Raw genomic sequence first — 27,423 nt, 5'->3', positions numbered from 1 at the left:
TACCCTTCTAGATTGTAAGTTCCCACGGGAATAGGGCCCTCGATTCCTCCTGTATGTGTTTGTAAATTCTGTCTTGTCTCTTAGTCTTAGAAGTTTTATACTATTGTTTTATTTAAATGATCTGTATCCATGGACAGCGCTGCGGAATATGATGGCGCTTCATAAATAAAGTATAATAATAATAGATTAAAAAGAAATACTAAGTCTGAAAATATCTATGAAGAACAGTTCATATAACTTAATAAGAGACTTATTGCTAGGGGATATGATGAAAATAAACTGGAAAGATGTCACAATGAAGTTAAAGACTATAGGCACTCACCGTACTTCAATAAGTACTTGGGACACTAATGAGGACTTTAAGAATTCCATAGTATTTACTTTATTCTAGACAATATCCAGAAATAGTGAGAATCCTTAAGAAGCACCTACATGTAACTTAAGGGTGATGAAATTCTGAATCCATTAATACAAACATGTAAATTTGTACCCAAGAAACCCAAGACGTTAGCAAAGAATCTTTCCCCCAGTGCTATTGTTAGGGATAGGACATCAGGTAAAACCTGGCTTAACAAAAAGGGTAACTTCAAATGTTTGAGTAGAAACTGCCATATGTGTGCCCATATTGATTCTGGTAATAAATTTATCAGTAGCAGTACTAAACAAATTTATAACATCAACCACTATGCAAACTGTGGTAGTGTATTTTTCATTTATTTACTCACCTGCAACCTTTGCAAAAGCCAATATGTGGGTCAAACCTCTAGAGAGGTCAGAAAACGTTTTGGGGAGCATATCCGTGATGTTAAATATTACGTGAAAGAATCTGCGGTTGCAAATCACTTTAATAGTGAACATTTTACTAATATAGCTGATGTAACCATCCAGGTTATAGACCTAGCGGTAGTGCCCCCAAGAGGAGGCAATAGATATAAAATCTTGGAGAGAAAAGAGATATTTTGTATGTTGAAATTAAAAACACGCAGACCATTGGGCATAAATAGGGAATGTGACATTAATTTTTTTTAATGATGGTTAATTGTCCTTAGTAGGTCAGCCAAGTAAAACAGAGAATTTAGCAATGGAGAAGCGCTAAAATAACCCCTAAAGAGGGGATAAACAGCTGAAGGTGGAATCTATAAGGTATTTCAGATATGCATAAGATAAAATAGATTAATTTTAATTCGAAATATAGAAGAACAATTTACACATTGATATATAAAAAAGCGATATTCACATTAAAATAAACAATGATCAAAAATGCATTGGATACAGTATTTTAAAACAATATCTATGCAGTTTAAGATACTTCTATAAGAAGATTATGGCTTCGAATAGCTATATAGGGTAGCGACTTGAATGTACTACAGATACACACAAAAATCGCAAAAAGGTTTATATAAAATAAAACAAAACACAAATGATCGCAAATTAAAACAGGTGTGTTTGCAATAGATTGTAGTGTTACAATATATGTCCAAAAATAAATGTCCAAAGCGAGTGTCCAAAATTAGTGTCCAAATTGTGTATATTAGTGAGTCCGTGAAAAAAGGAAAAATATGTATGATGTGATAAATATATAAAAATACTAAAAACACTGGTCCAAAAAACTAAAAATACTGGTCCAAAAAAGTGGTGTATGGTATAAATAGCACAATATTGTTTGTATGTATCATGTCTAAGAGTAAGTGCCTGTAGAGAGTGTAAAACGTGTCAGACAGCTGTCACTGTCCACCTCCATGGTCTGTTTTGTTATTCTTTTGTTTGTGTCCTTCGTTTTTGCATTTTTGACTTTTTTTTAGTTTTTTTTTATTTGCTAATAAAACTAAGTAATTCCTTGCACCTGTTTGCAGTGCCTGCTTCCTTTTTGTCCTCATACATTCTTTTGTGGAGTGGTTCACCCGTATTTCAGCTACGGCACTCCAGGAGTTTGTGCTTGTGTAGGTGACGTCTTCAGGATTTCTGGTTTGGGGTTATGCGTGCTGGAGTTGCTGGTAACAGACTTTGCTTATTCTGTTACAGGACAACCACCCAGGGAAAAGAACTCACTATACAGTCCAACTCCCAAAGAGACGCTCCAAACCTATGAGAGAGCAATCGCGAGGAAGAACAAAATCCTTTCATAGATCCCCTGACACAACACCATAAAACATATGGTGCTCCACAGGCTCCCCACTGAACCCTAGTCTGGTAGACACAACCGCTAAAACTAGCCACATATAGGTAGGAAACCCATATCAGGACCGAAGGAAAAACACGGAGCTCACGATAGGATGGAAAAACCAACTGTACCAGCAGAAAAAGAGGGCGTTCTGTGAACCAGAGAACCACAACTGACAGAAGTCGTGAGTTCCACCTCCCGGGCAGCAAAGCTGACCCTAAGTCAACATGGGACCCCATCCCATAGAGAGTGTTGAGTTATCAAAGGTAACTCCCGACCAGGAAAGTCCAGACCCCAGAAGACAACCAACACCAGCAGCAATGCAAACAATGGAGGAAGGAACACCCATGACCCCCCAACAGGATACCCTAGTACCAGAGCCAGCCCCCCTGACATCCCACACGCAAGGAGGGAAGAAAAGAATCCTCGAACGAGAAGATAAGGACCCACAGGGTCTCCATGGAAACTGTATATTTCCAAAACCTCCCCAAAGGGACAAAAGCCAAGGAGACCACTTCCCCAGCCGTAGAGAATAGTAAAACTACCAGCTCAGTCGAGACAAAATCTCAAGTTTTAAAAGCAAATGTTGTCACTGGCGATAACCGAAGGTCAACCTGAAAGGCAGATACCAAATCTTCCATGAGAGTTAAAAACCAACTGCCTGAAGGGACAAGCGGACGTTCTAAACCCTAAAGTTTGAAACTGAAACGCCCAGGACCGAGCACAGCGACCCAGACCCCACAATCTCAGACAAGAGACATGGCCCTAAGCCAGACCGTACATCCTGAGGAACCAAGTTGTCTCACACGGAGAAGGGCACTCTAGGTAGCCCTTGAACATTGGCCACTCGCAAGAGACTCAGATCAAGATCCCAGAAAGACCTCTAGACAGGTCCAGATGGCAATCCGCACACATAGGTGGATCTGAACCCTGGACCCTCCGCTTGCAACCCCAGAAACCAAGAGCTCCTAGATGTTTGAATGCAACACTCCCAGTCCAGGGACCCCAGAGTTTACTAGGGACACGGCTCCTTAAAACGGAGAACATGACACAATAGCTGGATTCAACACACAACCTTAGCCATGTGGGCAATTAAGCGACCCACTAGGTTCTTAGTTGGAGAGTCAAAGACCCTCACAGGATTAGCCTCCCGGAAATCCTGTACCAGGAATAACATGGAGATTGCAATTATGGGCAAACACTAACCGCACCGTTACACCGCCAATGGCTGGGGCACTCACCACCTCCTGTGAACCAGACAACTAACGAATAGACTCTCTCCGTTGCCACTCGGTCAATGTGCAGAAATGGAATACGTGACCACACCCGGTCATGAGGTGCATCGTGTAAGCCAAAAAAACACGCCAGTCCCTAGGACTGCGCAAAATAATGAAGTAAGGCCGTTATGTCCAAAGAGCCCAAGTATCACTACACAATAGCAGACAAAATCACAAACATGATTACAGTGCTCCCTGCTCAATAAACTCACTCAGGAGATATAAACCCTTGATTCCATAAGATAAAGGAGTCCCACTGGGACCCTGACTTCTTTTGTTTAACATTAGATTCACATATTGAAATAAAATGAAACGATCTTACCGGACGCCGTGAACACGGCCCTTCGAGTGTGACAGATAGTAGCCTCACTTCTGACATGGACTTGAGTGAATAAGGCAGGCAGCGAAATTCGGAAACGCTGATTGCCCAGGAGCTGTTAATATCATAATATGTCAGGATGGTTTCGCAGAAAGACTCTCCCTGCATCTCCTGATTCTAACTTTCACCCATGCTCTCACTGAGAGGCTGACAGGACTACTTAAAACTCCAGTCCCATCTCAAAGAGTACTACCCTCCATAAGAGAGTACTCCAAAATCTTCTGACACTTCTCTGCCAACCTCCTGTGACGAAAGGCAAAGAATGACTGAGGGATGAGGGAAGTGGGGGAGGTATTTAAGCCTTTGGCTGGGGTGTCTTTACCTCCTCCTGGTGGCCAGGTTCTGTATTTCCCAAAAGTAATGAATGCAGCTGTGGCCTCTCCCCATTTAAGAAGAAAAAGACTGTGAAGCTGAGAGGATGGGGATGCTGCCCAGAACATAACAAGTATCTTCTAATAGCCTCTGGATTGTGTCTGTAGTGTGGTAAGTGGCTTACCTGAAGTAACACCACTCCAACGGCTTACCAGTCACCAAACTGCAGCAATATCCAGTAGAGAGCTGATCCAGTACTTGTACATGTATAGCAGAATATTTCTGAGGAAAACAGAATTTATGCTTACCTGATAAATTACTTTCTCTTGTGGTGTATCCAGTCCACGGATTCATCATTTACTTGTGGGATATTCTCCTTCCCTACAGGAAGTGGCAAAGAGAGCACACAGCAGAGCTGTCCATATAGCTCCCCCTCTAGCTCCACCCCCCAGTCATTCGACCGAAGGTTAGGAAGAAAAAGGAGAAACCATAGGGTGCAGTGGTGACTGTAGTTTAAACAAAAAATTATTACCTGACTTAATCGCCAGGGCGGGCCGTGGACTGGATACACCACAAGAGAAAGTAATTTATCAGGTAAGCATAAATTCTGTTTTCTCTTGTAAGGTGTATCCAGTCCACGGATTCATCCTTTACTTGTGGGATACCAATACCAAAGCTTTAGGACACGGATGAAGGGAGGGAACAAGACAGGTACCTTAAACGGAAGGCACCACTGCTTGTAAAACCTCCCAAAAATAGCCTCCGAAGAAGCAAAAGTATCGAATTTGTAAAATTTGGAAAAAGTATGCAGCGAAGACCAAGTCGCTGCCTTACAAATCTGTTCAACAGAAGCCTCGTTTTTTAAAAGCCCATGTGGAAGCCACTGCTCTGGTAGAATGCGCAGTAATAGTCTCAGGAGGCTGCTGGCCAGCAGTCTCATAGGCCACACGGATGATGCTTTTCAGCCAAAAGGAAAGAGGAGGTAACAGTCACTTTCTGACCTCTCCTCTTACCAGAATAGATAACAAACAAGGAAGATGTTTGTCTGAAATCCTTAGTTGCTTGTAAATAAAACTTTAAAGCACGAACCACATCAAGATTGTGTAACAGACGTTCCTTCTTCGAAGAAGGGTTAGGACACAGAGAAGGAACAACAATTTCCTGGTTAATATTCTTGTTAGAAACAACTTTAGGAAGAAAACCAGGTTTGGTACGCAAAACTACCTTATCTGCGTGGAACACTAGGTAAGGTGAATCACACTGTAAGGCAGATAACTCAGACTCTTCGAGCAGAAGAGATAGCTACCAAAAACAAAACTTTCCAAGATAACAAGTTAATATCTATGGAATGTAAAGGTTCAAACGGAACCCCTTGAAGAACTGAAATAACTAGATTTAGACTCCATGGCAGAGCCACAGGTTTATAAACAGGCTTGATTCTGACTTAAGCCTGAGTAAACAATTGAACGTCTGGTACCTCTGCCAGACGCTTGTGTAAAAGAATAGACAGAGCATATACCTGTCCTTTTAAGGAACTAGCTGACAATCCTTTCTCCAATCCTTCTTGGAGGAAAGACAGTATCCTGGGAATCCTAATCTTACTCCATGAGTAACCCTTGGATTCACACCAACAGAGATATATCCGCCATTTCTTATGGTAGATTTTCCTGGTGACAGGCTTTCTAGCCTGAATCAGGGTATCTATAACGGACTCAGAGAAACCACGCTTTGATAGAATTAAGCGTTCAATCTCCAAGCAGTCAGACGCAGAGAAATTAGATTTGGATGCTTGAACGGACCCTGTATTAGAAGATCCTGCCTCATTGGCAGTGTCCATGGTGGGACAGATGACATGTCCACTAGGTCTGCATACCAAGTCCTGCGTGGCCACGCAGGCGCTATCAGAATCACCGAAGCCTTCTCCTGCTTGATTCTGGCGACCAGACGAGGGAGAAGGGGAAACGGTGGAAAAACATAAGCCAGATTAAAGGACCAAGGCGCTGCTAGAGCATCTATCAATACCGCCTTTGGATCCCGGGACCTGAACCCGTAGAGAGGAAGTTTGTTGTTCTGACGGGACGCCATCAGATCCAACTCTGGAATGCCCCATAGCTGAGTCAGCTGGGCAAACACCTCCGGATGGAGTTCCCACTCCCTCGGGTGAAAAGTCTGACGACTTAGAAAATCCGCCTCCCAGTTATCTACTCCTGGGATGTGAATTGCTGAGAGATGGCAGGAGTGATCTTCCGCCCACCTGATTATCTTGGTTACTTCCGTCATCGCTAGGGAACTCTTTGTTCCCCCTGATGATTGACGTAAGCTACAGTCGTGATGTTGTCCAACTGAAATCTGATGAATTTGGCCGCAGCTAGTTGAGGCCATGCCTGAAGAGCGTTGAATATCGCCCTCAGTACCAGAATGTTTATCGGGAGAAGAGATTCTTCCCGAGACCATAAGCCCTGAGCTTTCAGGGAGACCCAGAGCGCACCCCAGCCTACCAGACTGGCGTCTGTCGTTACAATGACCCACTCTGGCCTGCGGAAACATATTCCCTGAGACAGGTGATCCTGAGACAACCACCAGAGAAGAGAATCTCTGGTCTCCTGGTCCAACTGAATTTGAGGAGACAAATCTGCATAATCCCCATTCCACTGTTTGAGCATGCATAGTTGCAGTGGTCTGAGGTGTATCCGAGCAAACGGGACAATGTCCATTGCTTCTACCATTAATCCGATTGTCTCCATGCACTGAGCTGCAGATGGCCGGGGAATGGAATGAAGAACTCGGCAAGTAGTTAAGCGTTTTAACTTTCTGACCTCTGTCAGAAATATTTTAATTTCTACCGAGTCTATTAGAGTCCCTAGGAAGGGAACCCTTGTGAGAGGGGAAAGAGAACTCTTTTTGATGTTCACCTTCCACCCATGAGACCTCAGAAAGGCCAATACAATCTCCATGTGAGACTTGGCTCTTTGGAAAGACGGCACCTGAATTAAGATGTCATCTAGGTAAGGCGCCACTGCTATGCCCCGTGGTCTTAGAACCGCCAGGAGGGACCCTAGCACCCTTGTGAAAACTCTGGGAGCAGTGGCTAAGCCGAAGGGAAGAGCCACAAACTGGTAATGCTTGTCCAGAAAAGCGAACCTGAGAAACTGGTGATGATCTTTGAGGATAGGAATGTGTAGGTATGCATCCTTTAGATCCACGGTAGTCATATATTGACCTTCCTGGATCATTGGTAAGATTGTCCGAATGGTCTCCATTTTGAATGATGGGACTCTTTCTTTGTCTGATCTGTAGACAGACGAGAAATGTGGAACCTTCCCCTTGGAGGAGAGTCCTTGAATTCTAGAAGATATCCCTGGGATACAATCTCTAATGCCCAAGGATCGTGTACATCTCTTGCCCAGGCCTGAGCGAAGAGAGTGAGTCTGCCCCCTACTAGATTCGGTCCCGGATCGGGGGCTACCCCTTCATGCTGTCTTGGTGGCAGCTGCAGGCTTTTTGGCCTGTTTACCCTTATTCCAGCCCTGGTAAGGTTTCCCTAGGTTGCCTTGGGCTGTGAAGCGTTACCCTCTTGCTTTGCAGCCGGAGAGGATGAAGCGGGGCCGCTCCTGAAATTACAAAAGGAACGAAAATTAGCTTTGTTCTTTGTCTTAAAGGACTTGTCCTGAGGGAGAGCATGGCCTTTTCCCCCGGTGATTTCTGAAATAATCTCTTTCAATTCAGGCCCGAAGAGGGTCTTTCCTTGGATTTTGACGACACATCGGCCGACCAGGACTTTAGCCATAGCGCCCTACGCACCAAAATGGCGAAACCAGAATTTTTTGCCGCTAACTTAGCTATTTGGAAAGCGGCGTCTGTGATAAAAGAATTAGCTAGCTTTAGAGCCTTAATTCTATCCATAATTTCCTCATATGAGGTCTCCGTCTGGAGCAAGTCTTCCAGCACCTCAAACCAGAAAGCAGCTGCAGTAGTTACAGGAATAATGCAGGCAATAGGTTGGAGAAGAAAACCTTGTTGAACAAAAATTTTCTTAAGTAAACCCTCTAACTTTTTATCCATAGGGTCTTTAAAAACACAACTGTCTTGGTATGGTTGTGCTATTAGCAAGTGAAGAAACAGCCCCCTCCACCTTAGGGACCGTCTGCCACGAGTCCCGCATGGGGTCAGATATGGGGAACATTTTCTTAAAAACGGGAGGGGGAACAAAGGGGACGCCTGGTCTATCCCACTCCCTAGTAACGATATCCGCAATCCTCTTAGGGACCGGAAATGCATCAATGTAAACAGGGATCTCTAGGTACTTGTCCATTTTACACAATTTCTCTGGGACCACCAAAGGGTCGCAGTCATCCAGAGTAGCCAATACCTCCCTGAGCAAAACGCGGAGGTGTTCTAGTTTAAATTTAAAAGCCAATGTATCTGAATCTGTCTGAGGATGAACCCTTCCTGAATCAGAGACTTCTCCCTCAGACATCAAATCCCTCGCTCCCGCTTCAGAGCGTTGTGAGGGTATATCGGATACGGCTACCAAAGCGTCAGAATGCTCATAATCTGTTCTTAAAACAGAGCTATCATGCTTTGAAGGTAACAAGGGCAGTTTAGATAAGAAAGCTGTAAGAGAATTATCCATGACTGCCGCAAAGTCTTGTAATGTAAAAGGGTTAGACGCACTAGAAGTACTAGGCATCGCTTGAGCCGGCGTAACTGGTTGTGACACTTGGGGAGAGGTAGACGGGCTACCCTCAATACCTTCAGTCTGAGAATCATCTTGGGCCACATTCTTAAGTGCAACAATATGATCTTTAAATTGTATAGACATATCAGTACAAGTGGGACACATTCTAAGAGGGGGTTCCACCATGGCTTCTAAACACATTGAACAAGGATTTTCCTTGGTGTCAGACATGTTTAACAGACTAGTAGTATGCACAAACAGGCTTGGAAATCACTTTAATCAATTAAAAAACACAATTTGAAAAAACGTTACTGTGCCTTTAAGAGATAAAAAAGGGCACACAATTTTGCAAAACAGTGAAAAATGCAGTAATCTTTTTGAAATTTTCACAGTATGTACCTACAGCCTTAGAAAGATTGCACCACTAGCAAACAAAACGATTAACCCCTTAATGCCCAAACCGGAGCAGCCTAAAGCCAACCACCGGTTAAAATTACTACAGCACCTTGCCACAGCACTGCTGAGGCCCTACCTGCCCTTAGGCACCAGATTTGAGGGAATATAGCTTCCTTTAGGCCCTAAAAAAGCAGCAGGACCTTCCATATGAAGCAGCATGAACTTCTATGCAATTCTAACTGCGCATCTGAGGCGCAAAATTAGGCCCCTCCCACTCTACTCCGGAGCTGTGAGGCCTAAGAAACCACTTCTAAGTGAATAAAAAAAAAATAGCCATGTGGGTAACAACCCCAGAAAGAACCCAAAAGGACTTTCAACATGTCTTACAAACAATATTTTCCTAAAAAAACAATCGATTGCCCTGAATTAGTGTCAACCATCATAATTAGCCCTGTTATGTAAGCAATCAATTCCTTACTAAGTCTCTGAACATAGCTTACCCTCCCCTCATGGGGATATTGTCAGTCTCTTCTAGCATTATCTCAGTCTTGTCTAGAAATAAATGACTGAACATACCTTATTGCAGTCTACCCTGCAAACCGTTCCCACTAACTGAAGTTTTCTGGTACTCCTCAGTCCTGTGTGGGAACAGCAGTGGATTTTAGTTACAACATGCTAAAATCATCTTCCTCTCAGCAGAAATCATCATCACTTTTCTGCTAGAGAGTAAATAGTACAAACTGGTACCATTTAAAATAACAAACTTTTGATTGAAGATAATAAAAACTACAATTCTAACACCACATTCACTTTACCCTCCCGAGAGAGACCCTAGTGCTTAGAGCCGGCAAAGAGAATGACTGGGGGGTGGAGCTAGAGGGGGAGCTATATGGACAGCTCTGCTGTGTGCTCTCTTTGCCACTTCCTGTAGGGAAGGAGAATATCCCACAAGTAAAGGATTAATCCGTGGACTGGATACACCTTACAAGAGAAATACCGTTATTCCACATGGGGAGGTAAAGGGTCTCACATGGGTCCAAGCTCCCAAACATTAATCCATAAGCAAGTAGTTGAACACCTCTAGTCTCCTCCTCCTGAGAGACCAAAAACTAAAACTGAGGAGAGATGAAAGGTTATTTAAGCTTGTGTGGGTTCTTGGCATCCTAGTGGCGGAAATTATATCCCACGTTATGGCCCTATGGACTCCTCATTATACGAAATAAATATATTTTTCATTTTTTTTTTTATTATAACAGGAAGTAAACGTAACACTATTATACTTAAATTATCACAGCAAAGAGATTTTTTATCTTTAATTTGGGCCTACATTAACTTGTGTAAGAGAGTATGGTCTTGTGTAAGAGAGTATGAGAAATGTGTAAGATAGGGGTTGACAAATTTACATGAAACTTAGTAGCCAGACTCATTTTAGTGGCTTGATACAGAATTTATACATAGATACATTTAGAATGATACAAAGAAAACCCAGATGTAACATTTTAGGAGCAATGTATGACATTTACACAAAACCGATTTGTTAATAAAAAATAGAAAAGACAGTCAGGCATGCATCTAAAATAGAATCTATAAATACAGTATATGCGCTTTAAAACAAACACTTGCTCCTAATTTTTGGCTTCTGAATCACCATATAAAAAAAAAAAACATATCAACAAAGGAAATTAGATTATTTTCTAATAGGAAAACAGCAGCTTTCAATTTCTAAACAAACTTATCATACCTTTGCTTTTTGTAAAGGAGCCATTCGACAGCACAATACTGCAGAGCAGTTTCTACAGACTTCCATGAATAGTTTCTCATGCCCCCTGAGTGCTAGAGAAAGGCTGGCTCCATCCACAACCAGTCCATGCTGTATAACATGGTCATCCTGCAATCTAAAACAAACCATTTGTTATTGGGGAAGGAGCCAAACAAAAGAGAAACACATGCCAATGGTGTGTATGTATGTATATATATATATATATATATATATATATATATATATATATATATATATATATATATATATATATATATATATATATATATATATATATATATATATATATGTATGTATAAAAGACAACACCTATAAGTATATTACCAGATGTAATCAGGACCCTAAAATGACTAAGGAAAAAAACTACAATCAGACTGATGACACAATTAACCAATGTTTAACTCTAGACAAAGTAAATACTAGACATTTGCGCTAAGTTTATAAAAGCCCTTATCAGTCAATAAGCATGTAAGATTCAGTTTTGTTCTTGCACAATCCTGACCCCATTAAATAAAACTATCTAAACACACACACAGAAGTCTAGCACTCACTTGCAAGCAATCAGCTAAGATTGAAAGCAAAAATTGAAGATTTAGTAACCGAATCTGGGGAAATGGGACAAGCCCAGGTACCACGTCAAGGTCTCTCTCAAACCTTTGTGTCCCTAATACAGCCAAACAATGCACGCTCTCAATCAAACACCTGGGAACAAGTCAAGGGTGCACAGGCTTGTGTAATCACCCTAGACATATACAAAACACAGAAGGGGACTGCACTCTCAGACTGGACTGGGTACACATCCTATGATCCTGCAACATGCACAGTCCTTGGTGCTCAATAGCACTCACAGGTAGCTGTACCGTCCCCAGAGTCCCAGGCAGTAAACCCCAGACAAGCCTGGGTGCATTGCTTATAGGGAAAATTACAAAACAAATGAACACAACACACAGAAAAATGTGTGTTTACTAGTAAGGTAAGTTACTAGTCTGCTCAATAATAGGAAAAAAACATAATTTATGTAAGAACTTACCTGATAAATTCATTTATTTCATAGTGGCAAGAGTCCATGAGTTAGTGACATATGGAATATACATTCCTACCAGGAGGGGGCAAAGTTTCCCAAACCTCAAAACACACCTCCTACCTCACTCATACCTTAGTTTAACATGTAGCCAAGAAGTGAGGTGTAAAAGAAGGAGTAAAAAGCATACAAAGAGAGGAACTTGAAAAAAATAATGTGCTTCATACAAATAAATCATAACCCCAAAAAAACAGGGTGGGTCTCATGGACTCTTGCCACTATGAAAGAAATGATTTTATCAGGTAAGTTCTTACATAAATTATGTTTTCTTTCATGTAAGTGGCAAAAGTCCATGAGCTAGTGACAACCCCCAGTCATTCGACCGAAGGAAAATGGAGAAAAAAATAAGTAACACAAGGTGTAGAGGTGCCTGAGGTGTTGTCAAAAACTGTCTTGAATAAAGGGCGGGCCATGGACAAGACAGGCAGACCTAAACAGAAGGCACCACCGCTGGATTAACCTTTCTGCCCAAAAAAGCTTTAGCCGAAGCAAAAAGAACAAATTTGTAAAATTTGGAAAAAGTTGCAGCCTTGCAAATCTGTTCCACAGATGCTTCATTGTGAAAGCCCAAAAAGAAAAGAGAGCCCTTGTGTAAAGAGCGATAATTATCCCGGAGACTGCAGCCCTGCAGTGTGAAAAGTAAACTAATTAAACTTCTCAACCAGAGATAAGATAAGTAGAAGTAACTCTCTATTAGAGAAATTTTTTTAGCACACACAACATCCAACTTGTGCACACACGGTCCTCAAGAGATAAAAATCAGGACACAGAGAGGGAACAACAAATTCCCAAACAATATCTCCACCAAGGATAAAAAAAACACCTTATCCAAAATAAGATAAAGCAAATCACACTACAAGTCGAGAGAACTTAATTCTCCCAGCAAAAAATATAGCAAAAAATGAAAACTCCCAAGATAAAAAGTTTAAAATCTATGGGATGCTATGGTTTAAAACCTTAAAACAAGGTTAAAACTCCAAGAGGAGCAACAGACGTAAACACAGGCCTGATACTAACCAGGATCTGACAAAAAGAATACATGTCTGGCACATCCGCCAGACACCTGTGTAAAAATGGATAACGCAGAAAAAGAAAATTTATGCTTACCTGATAAATGTATTTTTTGACACAATGAGTCCACGGATCATCTAATTACTATTGGGAATATCACTCCTGCCCAGCAGGAGGCGACAAAGAGCACCACAGCAAAGCTGTTAAATATCACCTCCCTTCCCTCCCACCCCAGTCATTCGACTGAAGTAAAGGAGAGAAAGGAAGTAACAAGGTGCAGAGGTGTCTGAAGGTTATAACAAACCAACAACCTGTCTATAGAACAGGGCGGGCCGTGGACTTCTCGTGTCAAAAAAGAAATACATTTATCAGGTAAGCATACATTTTCTTTTCTTTCTAATGACACGATGAGTCCACGGATCATCTAATTACTATTGTGAATTGTCACGAATACCTCAGGATTTAGCTGCTAAGGGGTTAATTCTGTTTAGTTTGTGAACTAAAAACAGTTGTTTGTTTTTTAAGAAGAACTGTGTGCTGCATTAGGTAAGCACATGATTTCTATTTGATGTGCCAGAACCCCTCATAAATAGTTTCTAAGGCCCATTCCATCAAATGTTATTGTGTATGCATTGAGTCATAAAGCCAGTCAACCTGTCAGCTCTAGAGATACAAAACAGTGCCTCAGTCACAGAAACTGATATGGTCAATAAAGGGACATGGGTATAATGTATATATGTGTTTAAAACTGGTATGACATTAGATGAAGGGAAATATGACAACCCTGTCATACTTGGTATCAAATTGATTCTCCCAATAAAACTAAGAGCTTGCCTCCCTGTTTATATGAAAATAGATTTACCTAGCAGAAATTATAATGTGTTCTATAATTGTAGGCAAAGACTTAGAGTTTATTGAAGGTCATAAAAGATAGGGGGTTTCTTAGCCCTGCCCAAGGGGGTGTGGTCAGGCAACTTGATCTCTGGAAAATATGTATAAGAATCTTGTATTTTAACAATGAAATTGTCATTCTTACAAATCGAGCTGTTCTACAGAATAAGGACCCATCGCTTCATGCCAGTCCCCAGGCACAGATCTTGAGACTAGTAAAGTATTCTGTTTTTCTCCTTTTTTATTTTAAAAACTGTTTGCTGTGTGTAATGTTATTTGTAACAACTTTTTATTAATAATGCATCGTGCATAATATGTGGGCATAATAAATAATTCCTTTATTAAGCTTTTGCCTTTGTCTAATAATTGAACCACGTTACTGAAAGGACTGGAGTATTAGAACTGTATATTTTAGGTTATTTTCTGCTAAATTGTATTGTGAGAGTTAATGTGTAAGTCTGCGTTTTTCCTTAGGATTTTCCCTTTAATAAATCATAAATGGTAGCAGCATAGTTAGTTTAGTGTGGGTGGCATTAAAGGGGAGATTTGGGCACTTCTTTTAAGTCTAGTACAGACTAGAGTGTTGTTAACCCTTGCACCCACTGAACTAAATCACAAGCTTGCCTGGTGTGGCTGGTTTGTGACATATTAGTGACAGTAGAAGGGGTCTGATAACCCTTTCTGTGCCAAACAAGTGACTGGCGCAGGGTTGGTTAACCTTGGTCATCACAGGAATCAATACCCAAGCTAGAGTACACAGATAAAGGAGGGCCAAGACAGGGAACCGAAAAGGAATGCACCAATGCTTGAAGAACTTTTCTCCCAAAAGCGGCCTCAGCCAAGGCAAAAGTGTCAAATTTATAGAACTTTGAAAAAGTGTGAAGAGAGGACCAAGTTGAAGCCTTGAAATCTGTTCCACAGAAGCTTCATTTTTGAATGCCCATAAGGAAGCAGCAGCCCTCGTGGAATGAGCCATAACTCTCTCTGGAGGGTGCTGTCCAGCAACTTCATAGGCAAAACGTATGATACTCTTCAGCCAAAAAGAAAGAAGTAGCTGTGGCTTTCTGTCCCTTACGTTTTCCCAAGAAAGCCACTGTCACAGTCGCTCCTCTTCTTCCGGTTCTCCGGCTACTCTGTCCGTGTGCGTTACGTTGCTTAGCAGCACTGCGCACATTCTGAGCCGTCCTCCTTTGTTGACGTCAGACGGGCTTCTTATTCCGGCGGCCTGATCTACTGTGGTTGCTGTGAGTACTCACATTTCTTCGTTACCAGATTTAACCCTGAACTGCCCGATTTCAAGTTGCCAACCTCTGCTTCCCCGACTACGGTATTGTTTAACCCTAATCTGCCTGATTACAAGTTGCCAAACTCTGCTGAACTGACTACTCTGTTGTTTAACCCTAAACTGCCCGATTACAAGTTGCCAAACTCTGCTGAACTGACTACGCTATTGTTTAACCCCGAACTGCCTGATTACAAGTTGCCTAACTCTGCTGAACTGACTTCTCCTATCCTTGATCCCACACCTCCTTCTATCAAGTATCCTAGTACTACTACCCTGAATCTCAAGAACCACTTGACCCTCTGTGTGAGTATCTTGTTTTATAGAAGTTGTTGTGGTGTCACGTCCTGGGTTATACTCAGTGTGCTGCAGTGTTATTTGAAGTTCACTCTCGCATTTGGGTCTGATTTCGGACCTTACCTAACCTGACAGCCACAAACAAGGCAGAAGACTGACGAAAATCCTTAGTCGCCTGTAAGTAAAATTTTAAAGCACGTACAATGTCTAAATTGTGCAGAAGCCATTCCTTCTGAGAAGGATTAGGACACAAGGAAGGAACAACAATCTCCTGATTAATATTCCGGTCAGAAACTACTTTAGGAAGAAATCCTAATTTTGTACGTAAAACTACCTTATCCGAATGAAAAATAAGGTAAGGAGACTCATATTGCAATGCCGAGAGCTCTGACACTCTACGAGCAGAAGAAATAGCAACAAGAAACAAAACTTTCCAAGATAACAACTTGATATCTAAGGAATGCATAGGCTCAAACGGAGCCCCTTGAAGAACCTTAAGAACTAAATTAAGACTCCAGGGAGGAGTAACTGGTTTGAACACAGGCCTGATCCTGACCAAGGCCTGATAAAAAGATTGCACGTCTGGTACGTCCACCAGATGTTTATGTAACAAAATAGACAAAGCAGAGTTTTGACCCTTTAGGGAACTTGCCGATAATCCTTTCTCCAAACCTTCTTGGAGAAATGACAAAATTCTAAGAATCCTAACTAACGCTTGGATTCACACCAATAGAGATATTTACGCCATATCTTGTAGTAAATCTTTCTAATTACAGGTTTACGAGCCTGAATCATGGTCTCTATGACCGATTCTGAAAGGCCTCGCTTGGATAAAATTAAGTGTTCAATCTCCAAGCAGTCAGCTTCAGAGAAACTAGATTTGGATGAAGGAAGGGCCCTTGAAGTAGAAGGTCCTTCCTCAACGGAAGTCTCCAAGGTGGAAGTGATGACATGTCCACCAGATCTGCATACCAAATCCTGCAAGACCAAGCCGGTGCAATGAGGATCACCGTCACCCTCTCCTGCTTGATTTGAGCAATGACCCGAGGAAGAAGAGCGAACGGAGGAAATAGGTATGCTAGACTGAAGGTCCAAGGTACAGCCAGGGCGTCTATCAGTACAGCCTGAGGGTCCCTGGACCTCGATCTGTACCTCAGAAGCTTAACATTCTGTCGAGATGCCATGAGATCCAATTCCAGCTGACCCCATTTGAGAATCAGGCTGGAAAACACTTCCGGATGGAGTTCCCACTCCCCCGGGTGAAAGGTCTGCCTGCTCAGGAAGTCCGCCTCCCAGTTGTCCACCCCTAAGATGTGGATCGCTGACAAACAGCAAGAGTGGGTTTCCCACCACCAAATTATTTTGGCTACCTCTGTCATTACTAAGGAACTCTGCGTTCCTCCCTGATGATTGATGTAAGCCACTGAAGTTATGTTGTCCGACTGGAACCTGATAAACTGGGCAGGGGCAAACTGGACCGAGGCTAACTGGAGCCAGGCCAGAAGAGCATTGAAGATTGCTCTCAGCTCCAGAATGTTTATAGGCAGAACAGACTCTGACTGAGTCCAAACTACCTGAGCCTTTAGGGAGCCCAAGCCTGCTCCCCATCCTAGAAGGCTGGCGTCTGTTGTCACAATCACCCAAGAGGGTCTGCGAACAGCAGGTTCCCTGGGAGAGATGCTCCTGAGACAACCACCATCAAAGAGAATCCCTTGTTTCCTGCCCCAGTAGAATTTGTGGAGACAAATCTGCATAATCTCCGTTCCATTGACTGAGCATGTTTAACTGCAGAGGTCTGAGGTGGAAACAAGCTAACTGGATGATGTCCATTGCCGCCATCATCAGACCGATTACCTCCATGCACTGAGCCACAGATGGTCGAGGAGCAGACAGAAGTGCTAGACAAGAATCGAAAATCTTTGATTTCCTGACTTCTGTCAGAAAAATTTTCATTGATAGGGAATCTATTATGGTTCCCAAGGTGGTTACCCTTGTATTTGGAACTAAGGAGCTCTTTTCCAAATTCACCTTCCATCCATGAGATTGCAGGAAAGATAACAACATTTCCATGTGGGACCTTGCTTGTTAAAAAGATGGCGCCTGGACCAGGATGTCGTCCAGATAAGGCGCCACTGCAATGCCCTGTAATCGGAGCACCGCCAGTAGGGATCCCAGAACCTTTGAGAAAATTCTGGGAGCTGTGGCAAGACCAAAAGGAAGAGCCACGAATTGGAAGTGTATGCACTGCATTTAAAAGGTATGCATCCTTTAAATCCACTGTTGTCATAAATTGACCCTCTTGGACCAAAGGGAGAATGTAACGAATAGTTTCCATCTTGAAATTTTGTTTAGACTCTTGAGATCTAAAATTGGCCTGAAGGTTCCCTCTTTTTTGGGAACCACAAACAGATTGGAATAAACCCCCAGACCCTGTTCCTGCATCGGAACAGTAACAGTCACTCCCATGTTGAAGAGGTCTCTTAAACAGTGTAAGAACGCCTCTCTTTTTGTCTGGTCTACAGATAATCCTGAAAGCAGAAACCTGCCTCTGGGATGCAAACTTTTGAACTCTATTTTGTATCCCTGAGACACTATGTCTACTGCCCAGGGATCCTGAACATCTCAAACCCAAACCTGAGCGAAGAAGGAAAGCCTGCCCCCTACAAGATCAGGTCCCGGATCGGGGGCAGGCCCTTCATGCTGTCTTTGATTCAATAGCAGGCCTCTTGGATTGTTTTCCCTTATTCCAAGACTGATTGGGTCTCCAGGAAGGTTTAGACTGATCTTGCTTGGAAGAGGAAGCGGAAGAATTTCCCTTGAAATTTCGAAAGGAACGAAAATTACTCTGACGTCCCTTTTGCTTGTTTCTCTTATCCTGAGGGAGAAGATGACCCTTTCCTCCCATAATATCCACAGAATATTTCCTTTAAACCTGGTCGAAACAAGGTCTTTCCCTTGTAAGGAATTTGCCAAAAGTTTAGACTTAGAAGACACATTAGTAGACCAAGGTTTTAACCATGATGCCCTGCGGGCTAGAACAGCAAAGCCTGATATCTTTGCTCGTAGTTTGATAATCTGTAGGGAAGCATCAGTAATAAAGGAATTAGCTAACTTAAGAGCTTTTATCCTATCCTGAATCTCATCAAGGGAAGTGTCTGTCCTAATAGCATCAGACAACGCATCAAACCAATATGCCGCCGTTCTAGTGATGGTAGCAATGCACACTGCAAGTTGCCATTGTAACCCCTGGTGTACATACATCTTCTTGAGTTACCCCTCTAATTTCTTATCCATAGGGTCCTTAAAGGCACAACTATCCTCTATGGGTATAGTAGTTCTCTTGGCCAGAGCGGAAACTGCCCCTTCCACCTTGGGTACTGTTTGCCAAGACTCCTTGATAGAGTCCGCTATGGGAAACATCTTTTTAAATATAGGAGAAGGAGAAAAAGGGATACCCGGTCTTTCCCATTCTTTAGCAATGATCTCAGTAGCTCGATATGGTACAGGAAAAACCTCTACCAAGGAAGGTACATCAAAATATTTGTTTAGCTTACTGGATTTCTTAGGATTAACTACGACCGTGGTGTCGCTGTCGTCCAATGTAGCTAAAATCTCCTTGAGTAACAGACGGAGGTGTTCTAGCTTAAACCTGAAAGATACAACTTCAGTATCAGCAAGAGGAATTACACTGTCAGAATCTGAAATTTCACCTTCAGATGCTACTAAGGTATCCTCCTAATCAGGCTTCTGGGAGGGGGTATTGCTTACTGAATGTCTGTTTTTCCTCTTATGCTTTCCCTGCAACATTGGAAAAGCAGACAACGTATCAGAAACTGCAGAAGACATGAGAGAAGCGATGTTGGCTCAGAAAAAAAGTCTATCCCTATAGTTTAAAGTCCTCTCAATACATGAGGAACAGAAAGGGATTGGTGGTTCCACATTGGCATCAAAACACAAAGAACAAGTGACACTTTGCATGGCCTCTTGGTCCATTCTGACTCACAATGGATCAATTTATCAATAAAAAGTTTAAATTTTTTAATAAAAATCAAAACATAAAAAAACGTTACTGTCACTTTAAATTTTAAAACGGTAACTTTTTTACTCCTTTTTTATTTTTTAAATGTAGCGAGGACAGAAAGCTTAAATAGCAATGCAGATCACCTCTACACCTCAGCTGTACTTTGCTGAGGTGCCTACCTGTCCGTTGTAACCAACTCCCTCTGAGCAGGAGCCGTTACCACACTACCAGATCCGGAACTCAGCAGCAGCTGCAAAAGTCGGTCTCCGGTCCTAAACACGCATATTAAATTAGAGAATGCGTAATAGGAAAGAAGCTGTACAACTTCACCTTCCGATTATCAGGAAGTGAAGGAGAAAAGGCGCGCAATGCAATTGCCGTCTCCTCTAGTACCACCCATCATGGGCGTCGCCAATACAGTTATCTCCCGATCAGCATATTTGTTACGAAACCGCTGGGAGATGTGAACCACCACAAAGTATTTTCCTTGCCCCAGTGCCTGCGTCTAGGCTGTCCACATAGTGTCTCCTGTGCACATAGGAGAATTTATGCCTTAAAAATATAAAGTGCCCAACTCCAATGAAGGCTTCCTTATATGTCCCATCCTATGAAATAAAGTGCCCAACTTTTTCTGAGTTCTTCCATTAACCCCAGAAATTAAAGTCAGCACTAACCTCATATTCTGCCCGACAGCAAGGTAGCTCCCAGGTTTGAGATGTCCTCTCCCTCACATGGACCTGTGAAACAAGAGAAGGGACTGAGTAATATCCCTCAGTTTTTCAGAGTTATGGCAGCATCAGTATGGGAGGCGCAGTGAGAATTATGTCCCACAAGTTCCCATTGCTCTAAAGCCACCACTGCTCTACTGAAGAGACTGATATGGACTACGGATACACCCTAGGACAAAGCAGCACAATCTTGTACTACTTTAAAAATAATAAACTCTTGATTGAAGAACTTTACCACTTCCTTGCTCTAACGTAAGCAAAGAGAATGACTGGGGTGGGAGGGAAGGGAGGTGATATTTAACAGCTTTGTTGTGGTGCTCTTTGCCGCCTCCTACTGGGCAGGAGTGATATTCCCAATAGTAATTAGATGATTCGTGGACTCATTGTGTCATTAAAAAGAAACATAATTTATGTTAGAACTTACCTGATAAATTAATTTCTTTCATATTGGCAAGAGTCCATGAGCTAGTGACGTATGGGATATACAATCGTACCAGGAGGGGCAAAGTTTCCCAAACCTCAAAATGCCCATAAATACACCTCCCACCACACCCACAACTCAGTTTAACGAATAGCCAAGAAGTGAGGTGATAAAAATAAGGAGTAAAAAAGCATACAAAAAGAGGAACTGGAAATAATATTGTGCTTTTATACAAAAAATCATAACCACCATAAAAAGGGTGGACCTTATGGAGTCTTGCCAATATGAAAGAAATTTCTCAGGTAAGTTCTTACATAAATGATGTTTTCTTTCATGTAATTGGCAAGAGTCTATGAGCTAGTGACGTATGGGATAGAAATACCCAAGATGTGGAAGTCCACAGAAGAGTCACTAGAGAGGGAGTCATAAAATAACAGCTATTTCCGCTGAGAAAATTAAATCCAAACAAAAAAGTCTCTTAAAAATTTCAAGAAAAAAAACTTAAATCATAAGCAGAAGAATCAAACTGAGACAGCTGCCTGAAGAACATTTCTACCAAAGACTGCTTCTGAAGAAGCAAATACATCAAAATGGTAAAATTTAGTAAATGTATGCAAAGAAGATCAAGTTGCTGCATTGCAAATCTGATAAACTGAAGCTTCATTCTTAAAAGCCCAAGAAGTGGCGACTGATCTAGTAGAATGAGCTGTAATTCTCTGAGGCGGAGACTGTCCCGCCTCCAAATAAGCATTGTGAGTCAAAAGCTTTAACCAAGATGCCAAATAAATGGCAGAGGCTTTTTGACATTTCCTGAAACCAGAAAAAACAACTAATAGACTAGAAGTCTTTCTGAAATCCTTAGTAGATTCAATATAGTATTTCAAAGCTCTTACAACATCTAAAGAATGTAAAGATCTTTCAAGAGCATTCTTAGGATTAGGACACAAAGAAGGAACAACAATTTCCCTACTAATGTTGTTAGAACTCACAACCTTAGGAAGAAATTTAAAAGAAGTCCGCTAAACAGCTTTATCCTGATGGAAAATCAGAAAAGAAGACTCGCAAGAGAAATCAGACAATTCAGAAACTCTTCTAGCAGAAGAGATAACCAAAAGAAACAACACTTTCCAAGAAAGTAGTTTAATATCCAAAGGATGCATAGGCTCAAAAGGAGGAGCCTGCAAAGCCTTCAAAACCAAATTAAGACTCTAAGGAGGAGAGATTGATTTAATAACAGGCTTGATACGAACCAAAGCCTGAACAAAACAGTGAATATTTCTATGAAATAAAACAGAAAGAGCAGAGATTTGTCCCTTCAAAGTACTTGCAGACAAACCTTTATCCAAACCATCCTGAGGAAACTGTAAAATTCTAGGAATTCCAAAATAATGCCAAGAGAACTTATGAGAACACCATGATATATAGGCTTTCCAAACCCGATAATAAATCTTCCTTGAAACAGACTTATGAGCATGTAGCATAGTAATAAATCACTGAGTCAGAGAAACCTCTATGACTAAGCGTTCAATTTCCATACCTTCAAATTTAGCAATTTGAGATCCTGATGCAAAAACGGCCCTTGAGACAGAAGGTCTGGCCTTAAAGGAAGTGGCCAAGGTTGGCAACTGGACATCCGGACAAGATCCACATACCAACCTGTGAGGTAATGCTGGTGCTATCAGAAACACATGTTATTGTTCCATTATGATCCAGGAGATCACCCTTGGAAGAACTAGAAGCGGAAAAATGTAAGCAGGTTGGTAAAATCAAGGAACTGCTAAAGCATCCACCATCTCTGCCTGAGGATCCTTGGACATGGAAAGGTATCTGGGAAGCTTTTTGTTTACATGGGAAACCATCAGATCTATTTTGGGAAGACCCCACATCTGTACAATCTGCCAAAATACCTATGGAAGGAGAGACCACTCCCCTGGATGTAAAGACCGACGGCTGAGATAATCCGCTTTACAATTGTCTACACCGGGATATGTATCGCAGAAATTAGACAGGAGTTGGATTCCGCCCAAGAAAGTATCCAAGATACTTCTTTCATCGCTAAAGGACTGCGAGTCCCACCCTGGTGATTGACTTATGCCACAGTTGTGATATTGTCTGTCTGAAAATTAATAAAGGATTCTCTCTTTAATAGAGGCTGTGACGGATACCCCCGGCTACCCCGACTGGGTAGCTCCGCCAAAGGGGTCCTGCTTCCTCCCTGCCGACTGCAGCTATGTAGCTGGCAAATGACCACAGCCTGTAGCCACCCCTGATGCCCGACAGCATCAGTACCCAGGGTCCCACCCTGTGGCAGACTCCAGCTACCCAGACTGGGTAGCTCTGCCTGAGGATCCTTTCTCTGCATGGAACAGGCTGCTATGTAGCCCAGGAAAGTGATTTTAGCAGAAGCCCACCCAAATAACTAGACAGACTAGCATTCAGGTGAAAACAGAACTGATTTTATTGAAAACCCACACTCCATTTATACAGACAGATTATAAGACAGGGAGACAATGCCACAGTTTTCCCGCCATTCCCGCCCCTCCAGACTGACCGGCGCCTCCATAGCAACCATTGTCCCACAGAATCCCAAGACACAGTGGTGAAGGTTTTGGGGTGATCCCGGGTGGAGCGGCAGCACTTCCAGGGTGTCATTTTAAAGCTCAGATGTCCCCAGATGGCACAGTCCAAAAATCAGCATGATTCGTTTCTGGGGACCGGAGTTACAGTCCGTTGAAGTTATGGGGATAGGGGTGCCCAAAACCCCCAGTTCCCAAAGGAGCTACCCTCCGGTAATTCCCCCACCTCTCGTCCTTCCTAGGGGCTATTAATCCCCAAAAGAGCGGAACTCTGGGGCACATGGTTGCTGGAGCGACCAGGGGTAAAGTTAGCGGGTGTCCAGCTGTCCTGTGGCCGACCGGGAGTTCCAGGAGCCCAGCCAGCCTGAGAGGAGTTAGGCGGGTGTCCGTTGTGAGGCGGCCGACCGGGAGTTCCAGGAGCACGGCCAGCCTAGGAGGGTTTTCCTGGTCATACACCAGCTCTTCCCAAAAGAAACGAACAAAAAGCTTCCAGAGATTGTGGTTGCTCTGAGGAGCCCAAAACCACTGAGAAACAACAGGGGTGAGGTTGTAGGGAGGTGGGGGGTAGCCTTAGCTGTCTGGTATCCATGACAGAGGCCAAACCTGAAGAGCCCTGAAAATAGCACAGTTCTAAAATATTGATTGGTAACCTCGCCTCTTGAGGATTCCAAACTTCTTGTATTGTCAAAGACCCCCAGAGAGCTCCCCAACCTGTGAGACTTGCATCTGTTGAAATCACAGTCCAGGAAGGATGAACCAATGAGGCCCCTTGAATAATCCAATGATGGTCTAACCACCAAGTCATAAGAGTCGAGTGTTGGGATTTAAGAATATCAATTGTGATATCCGAGTATAATCCCTGCACCATTGATTCAGCATGCAAAGCTGCAGAGGTCCCATATGAAAATGAGCAAAGGGGATTGCGTCCGATGCTGCAGTCATGATACCTAAAACTTCCATGCACATAGCCACTGAAGGGAATGATCGAGACTGAAGGTTTAGACAGGTTGAAACCAACTTCAAACGTCTCTAGTCTGTTAAAGACCGAGTCATGGACACTGAATCTATCTGGAAACCTAAAAAAAGTTACCCTTGTCTGAGGAATCAAGAAACTCTTTAGTAAATTGATACTCCAACCATGTCTTTGAAGAAACAACACAAGTTGATTAGTGTGAGATATCGTCCAACTAAGGAAACACTGCAATACCCTGCTCTCTGATTACAGATAGAAGGGCACTGAGAACCTTTGAAAAGATTCTTGGAGCTGTCGATAGGCCAAATGGAAGAGCAACAAATTGGTAATGCTCGTCTAGAAAAGAGAATCTCAGAAACCGATAGTGATCTGGATGAATTGGAATGTGAAGTAGGGCTGCAACTAACGATTATTTTCATAATCGATTAATCGGCCGATTAATTTTTTGATTAATCAACTAATCAGATAAAAAAAGAATCAATAATTGTTTCCTATATTTTAAATAAAATCCACATACTGAGTGTTACAAATATAAACGTCAGACTAAAATGTTACATTAACACAACTGTTTGTCCAATTTTTAAGCAGCAGAGCACAGTTTTATAATTAAGTAAAACAAAACAGCAAACTGTTTGAAAAGAGGTATAAATAGAAAGAGTTAGACTATCAATGTTAATAACATTCTGTTATTCACTCTTTCAGAAACTTTGAATTGAAATGCAAACATCTCAACATGTCCACATGCTTCTGGCTAAGGCTGGTTCTCTTTTTGCAGCTATATTTCCTGCAACAGAGAAGAGGCACTAAGATGGTGTTGAGGTGCTTGAGATGAATAAGAAGGGTTTTGCCAATTTCACCAAAGTGGGATATTTATCTTTGTTAGCTCTTCACCAATGCAAAGTGTTTCCACCTTGGCAAGGGGCCTCTCAATAAAGTAACCCTTGACTTCATTCTAACATAAAAAATATGTTGAATATGTATATGCAATGGTAAATAACCAGCTATAAGGTTAGGGGGAAATATATAGTCCGCTCTAAAAATAACAGATATATACTTATAAAGGTTGAATATGGTACATATCACAATTTATTAAAAATATAAAAAAAACAATAAAAAAACAAAAAGCGCTAAGGACTATATATCAATAACAGGACAAAGCCTCACACATTTATCTAAACAGTACATATAATCAGCAATAGCAAGCCAATATTCTGAATCCAATGATTCTGAACGGAACCTACCCAAACGTTTTGAAATAATTTCAATCTGCCTCCCACCAGTAGAACTGGATAGAGGGCCGCACCTTCATGTATGTCACAGCAGAGAACCTAGGTAAGAAGTATATTGACAAACCAACAGAAGGAGATTAAGGGACCGGTCCCTGTGACACCTGTGGCAGGCTTGTGACTTAGTTCAATTACAGAGAAGAAGCGAGGAGCACATAGTGATGCAAACTAAATTAATTTATTATGTGCGTAACAAACAACAAACAGTGTTGAGGGGATAAACCTCAGCATGTGTGTTAGTCAGCTCAAGGATTTTACCCCGGGGACGTTTATCCCCTCAACACTGTTGTGCAAATAAATTAATAAAGCTTGCATCACTATGTGCTCCTCGCAATTGAACTTGATCTTGGGCCAGAGAGTGAGCACAATTTTTGTGCAAGCGTGACTGCAGAGGCCAGCTAACTAGACCGTAAGCAGCTGGTGCAAGGGAAATACAACCACGCCGCCAACAGGAGGCAGCCCCAAGCACTACCCGGATCCGGAACCAGGACCACACAGTGTTTGCCTACGGAGGACAGAACGCTTTGAACACGCTACTCGAGGATGGAAATTTGTGATTGCTGAGGATTCAGAGGTATGTGTCATAGTTACAACTGTGTTCATGCTTAGATGTCAGTTACTCAAGGATCACACAGCTCAAGGTAGTATTCTCCCTACACGTTCTAGGTGAGGTAAGGGGGAATCCTCTCCAGGGTACTCTCTGCACAGCCTTACGGGCAACTTAAATTGAGACAACACTAATCCATTCTGAAGCATTTGATAATTTGCGTTGGGGTGTTGATCCTCCTTAGAGAGACATTCACTCTTCTAACACTACTGGAAGTAACTCATCATTGGTTCCTTTCCCCAAGGCTTGTGACTTACTCCTTCACTGGGAGCAATTCTGTCACTACCGAAATATTTCAATCTCCCCTCTGTCTCTCAGTAGCAACTCTCTGAGTGGGGAAATGGGCCTCAAATTAGTCTGAGGACCCCTTTTAATAAAGAATATGGAGCACTTCAATTCTTCACCTTCCTTCTGGGAGGTAAAGATAAGATTAGCATACCAGAAAGGTTAGAGGGATGAATCACACTTGTAGTTTTGGAAATCTTAACCTCCTTCTCGTAGCCAGGAGTTGAATCACAGGAGTAATGGCTCATGGAATCTTACCAGCTTATGAAAGAAAATAATTATTGTAATATACTTCTTTTGAACAATGGCATAACAAGGAGAACTACAATACATACAAATATGTCTTAGTGCCCTTACATAAAGCATAGCAAGAGGACCTGTTGGACAGTATGTTCTCCAAAGATTATTCATCAAGGTATATGAACTTAAAAAGATCGCTAAGAGACAATTCTGCAGGAACCTCAGTAACCCAGGAGAACTAAAGGTAAAAGCAATAAAAGAAGAATTATCTCCCTCCACTTGAGGATGGTCAATGAGATGCCCCCGATTCCCAGTCCACCTCTCCTTCTCCTGTCATCTACCTTCTTTTCCTGTGGTAATATCACATTTATGTGGAGCAAAGGCCTCAGTCTTATTTAGAGTAAAACTCAAATCTACTTTAATACGTATTACACTATGAAATTACCATATTGATATTTGTTATCTAAAATGTTGCAAAAGTGTTTGCTTCTATATTATTGTTCAAAAGTCATTATCTCTAATAAATTGGCATGGACACTGGTACTGTCTAAAATACAATAAGAGTAAGCATGGATGTAGTTTAAAACTTACTGGACTTTCCTTTTTACATGCCAGTAAATTATCACATTTGTAAAATATAAACACTATATGACCAAACAAACAATATTCCAATGAAGCCGCATCACCCCCACCTCCATAGGTGCATCATGTACACATGGACTTCAAGTTATAATGCTTATT

General features: G+C 42.1%; 1 protein-coding gene across 1 annotated transcript in view; it reads right to left on the bottom strand.

Moving 5' to 3' along the window:
- The window catches only part of ATP11B (ATPase phospholipid transporting 11B (putative)), a gene marked incomplete in the record, with an annotated part of 701,724 nt that overhangs the window by 213,656 nt on the left and 460,645 nt on the right, over positions 1-27,423 (bottom strand). The window contains 1 exon segment of the mRNA XM_053710175.1: positions 10,945-11,098. Coding sequence (XP_053566150.1) covers positions 10,945-11,098 — 154 coding nt within the window.

This window comes from Bombina bombina, chromosome 4 (assembly GCF_027579735.1).
Source record: "Bombina bombina isolate aBomBom1 chromosome 4, aBomBom1.pri, whole genome shotgun sequence".
In the NCBI taxonomy this organism is placed as follows: domain Eukaryota; kingdom Metazoa; phylum Chordata; class Amphibia; order Anura; family Bombinatoridae; genus Bombina; species Bombina bombina.
The sequence above is the reverse complement of the archived record's forward strand: the minus strand, read 5'-3'. Positions and strand labels throughout refer to the sequence as shown.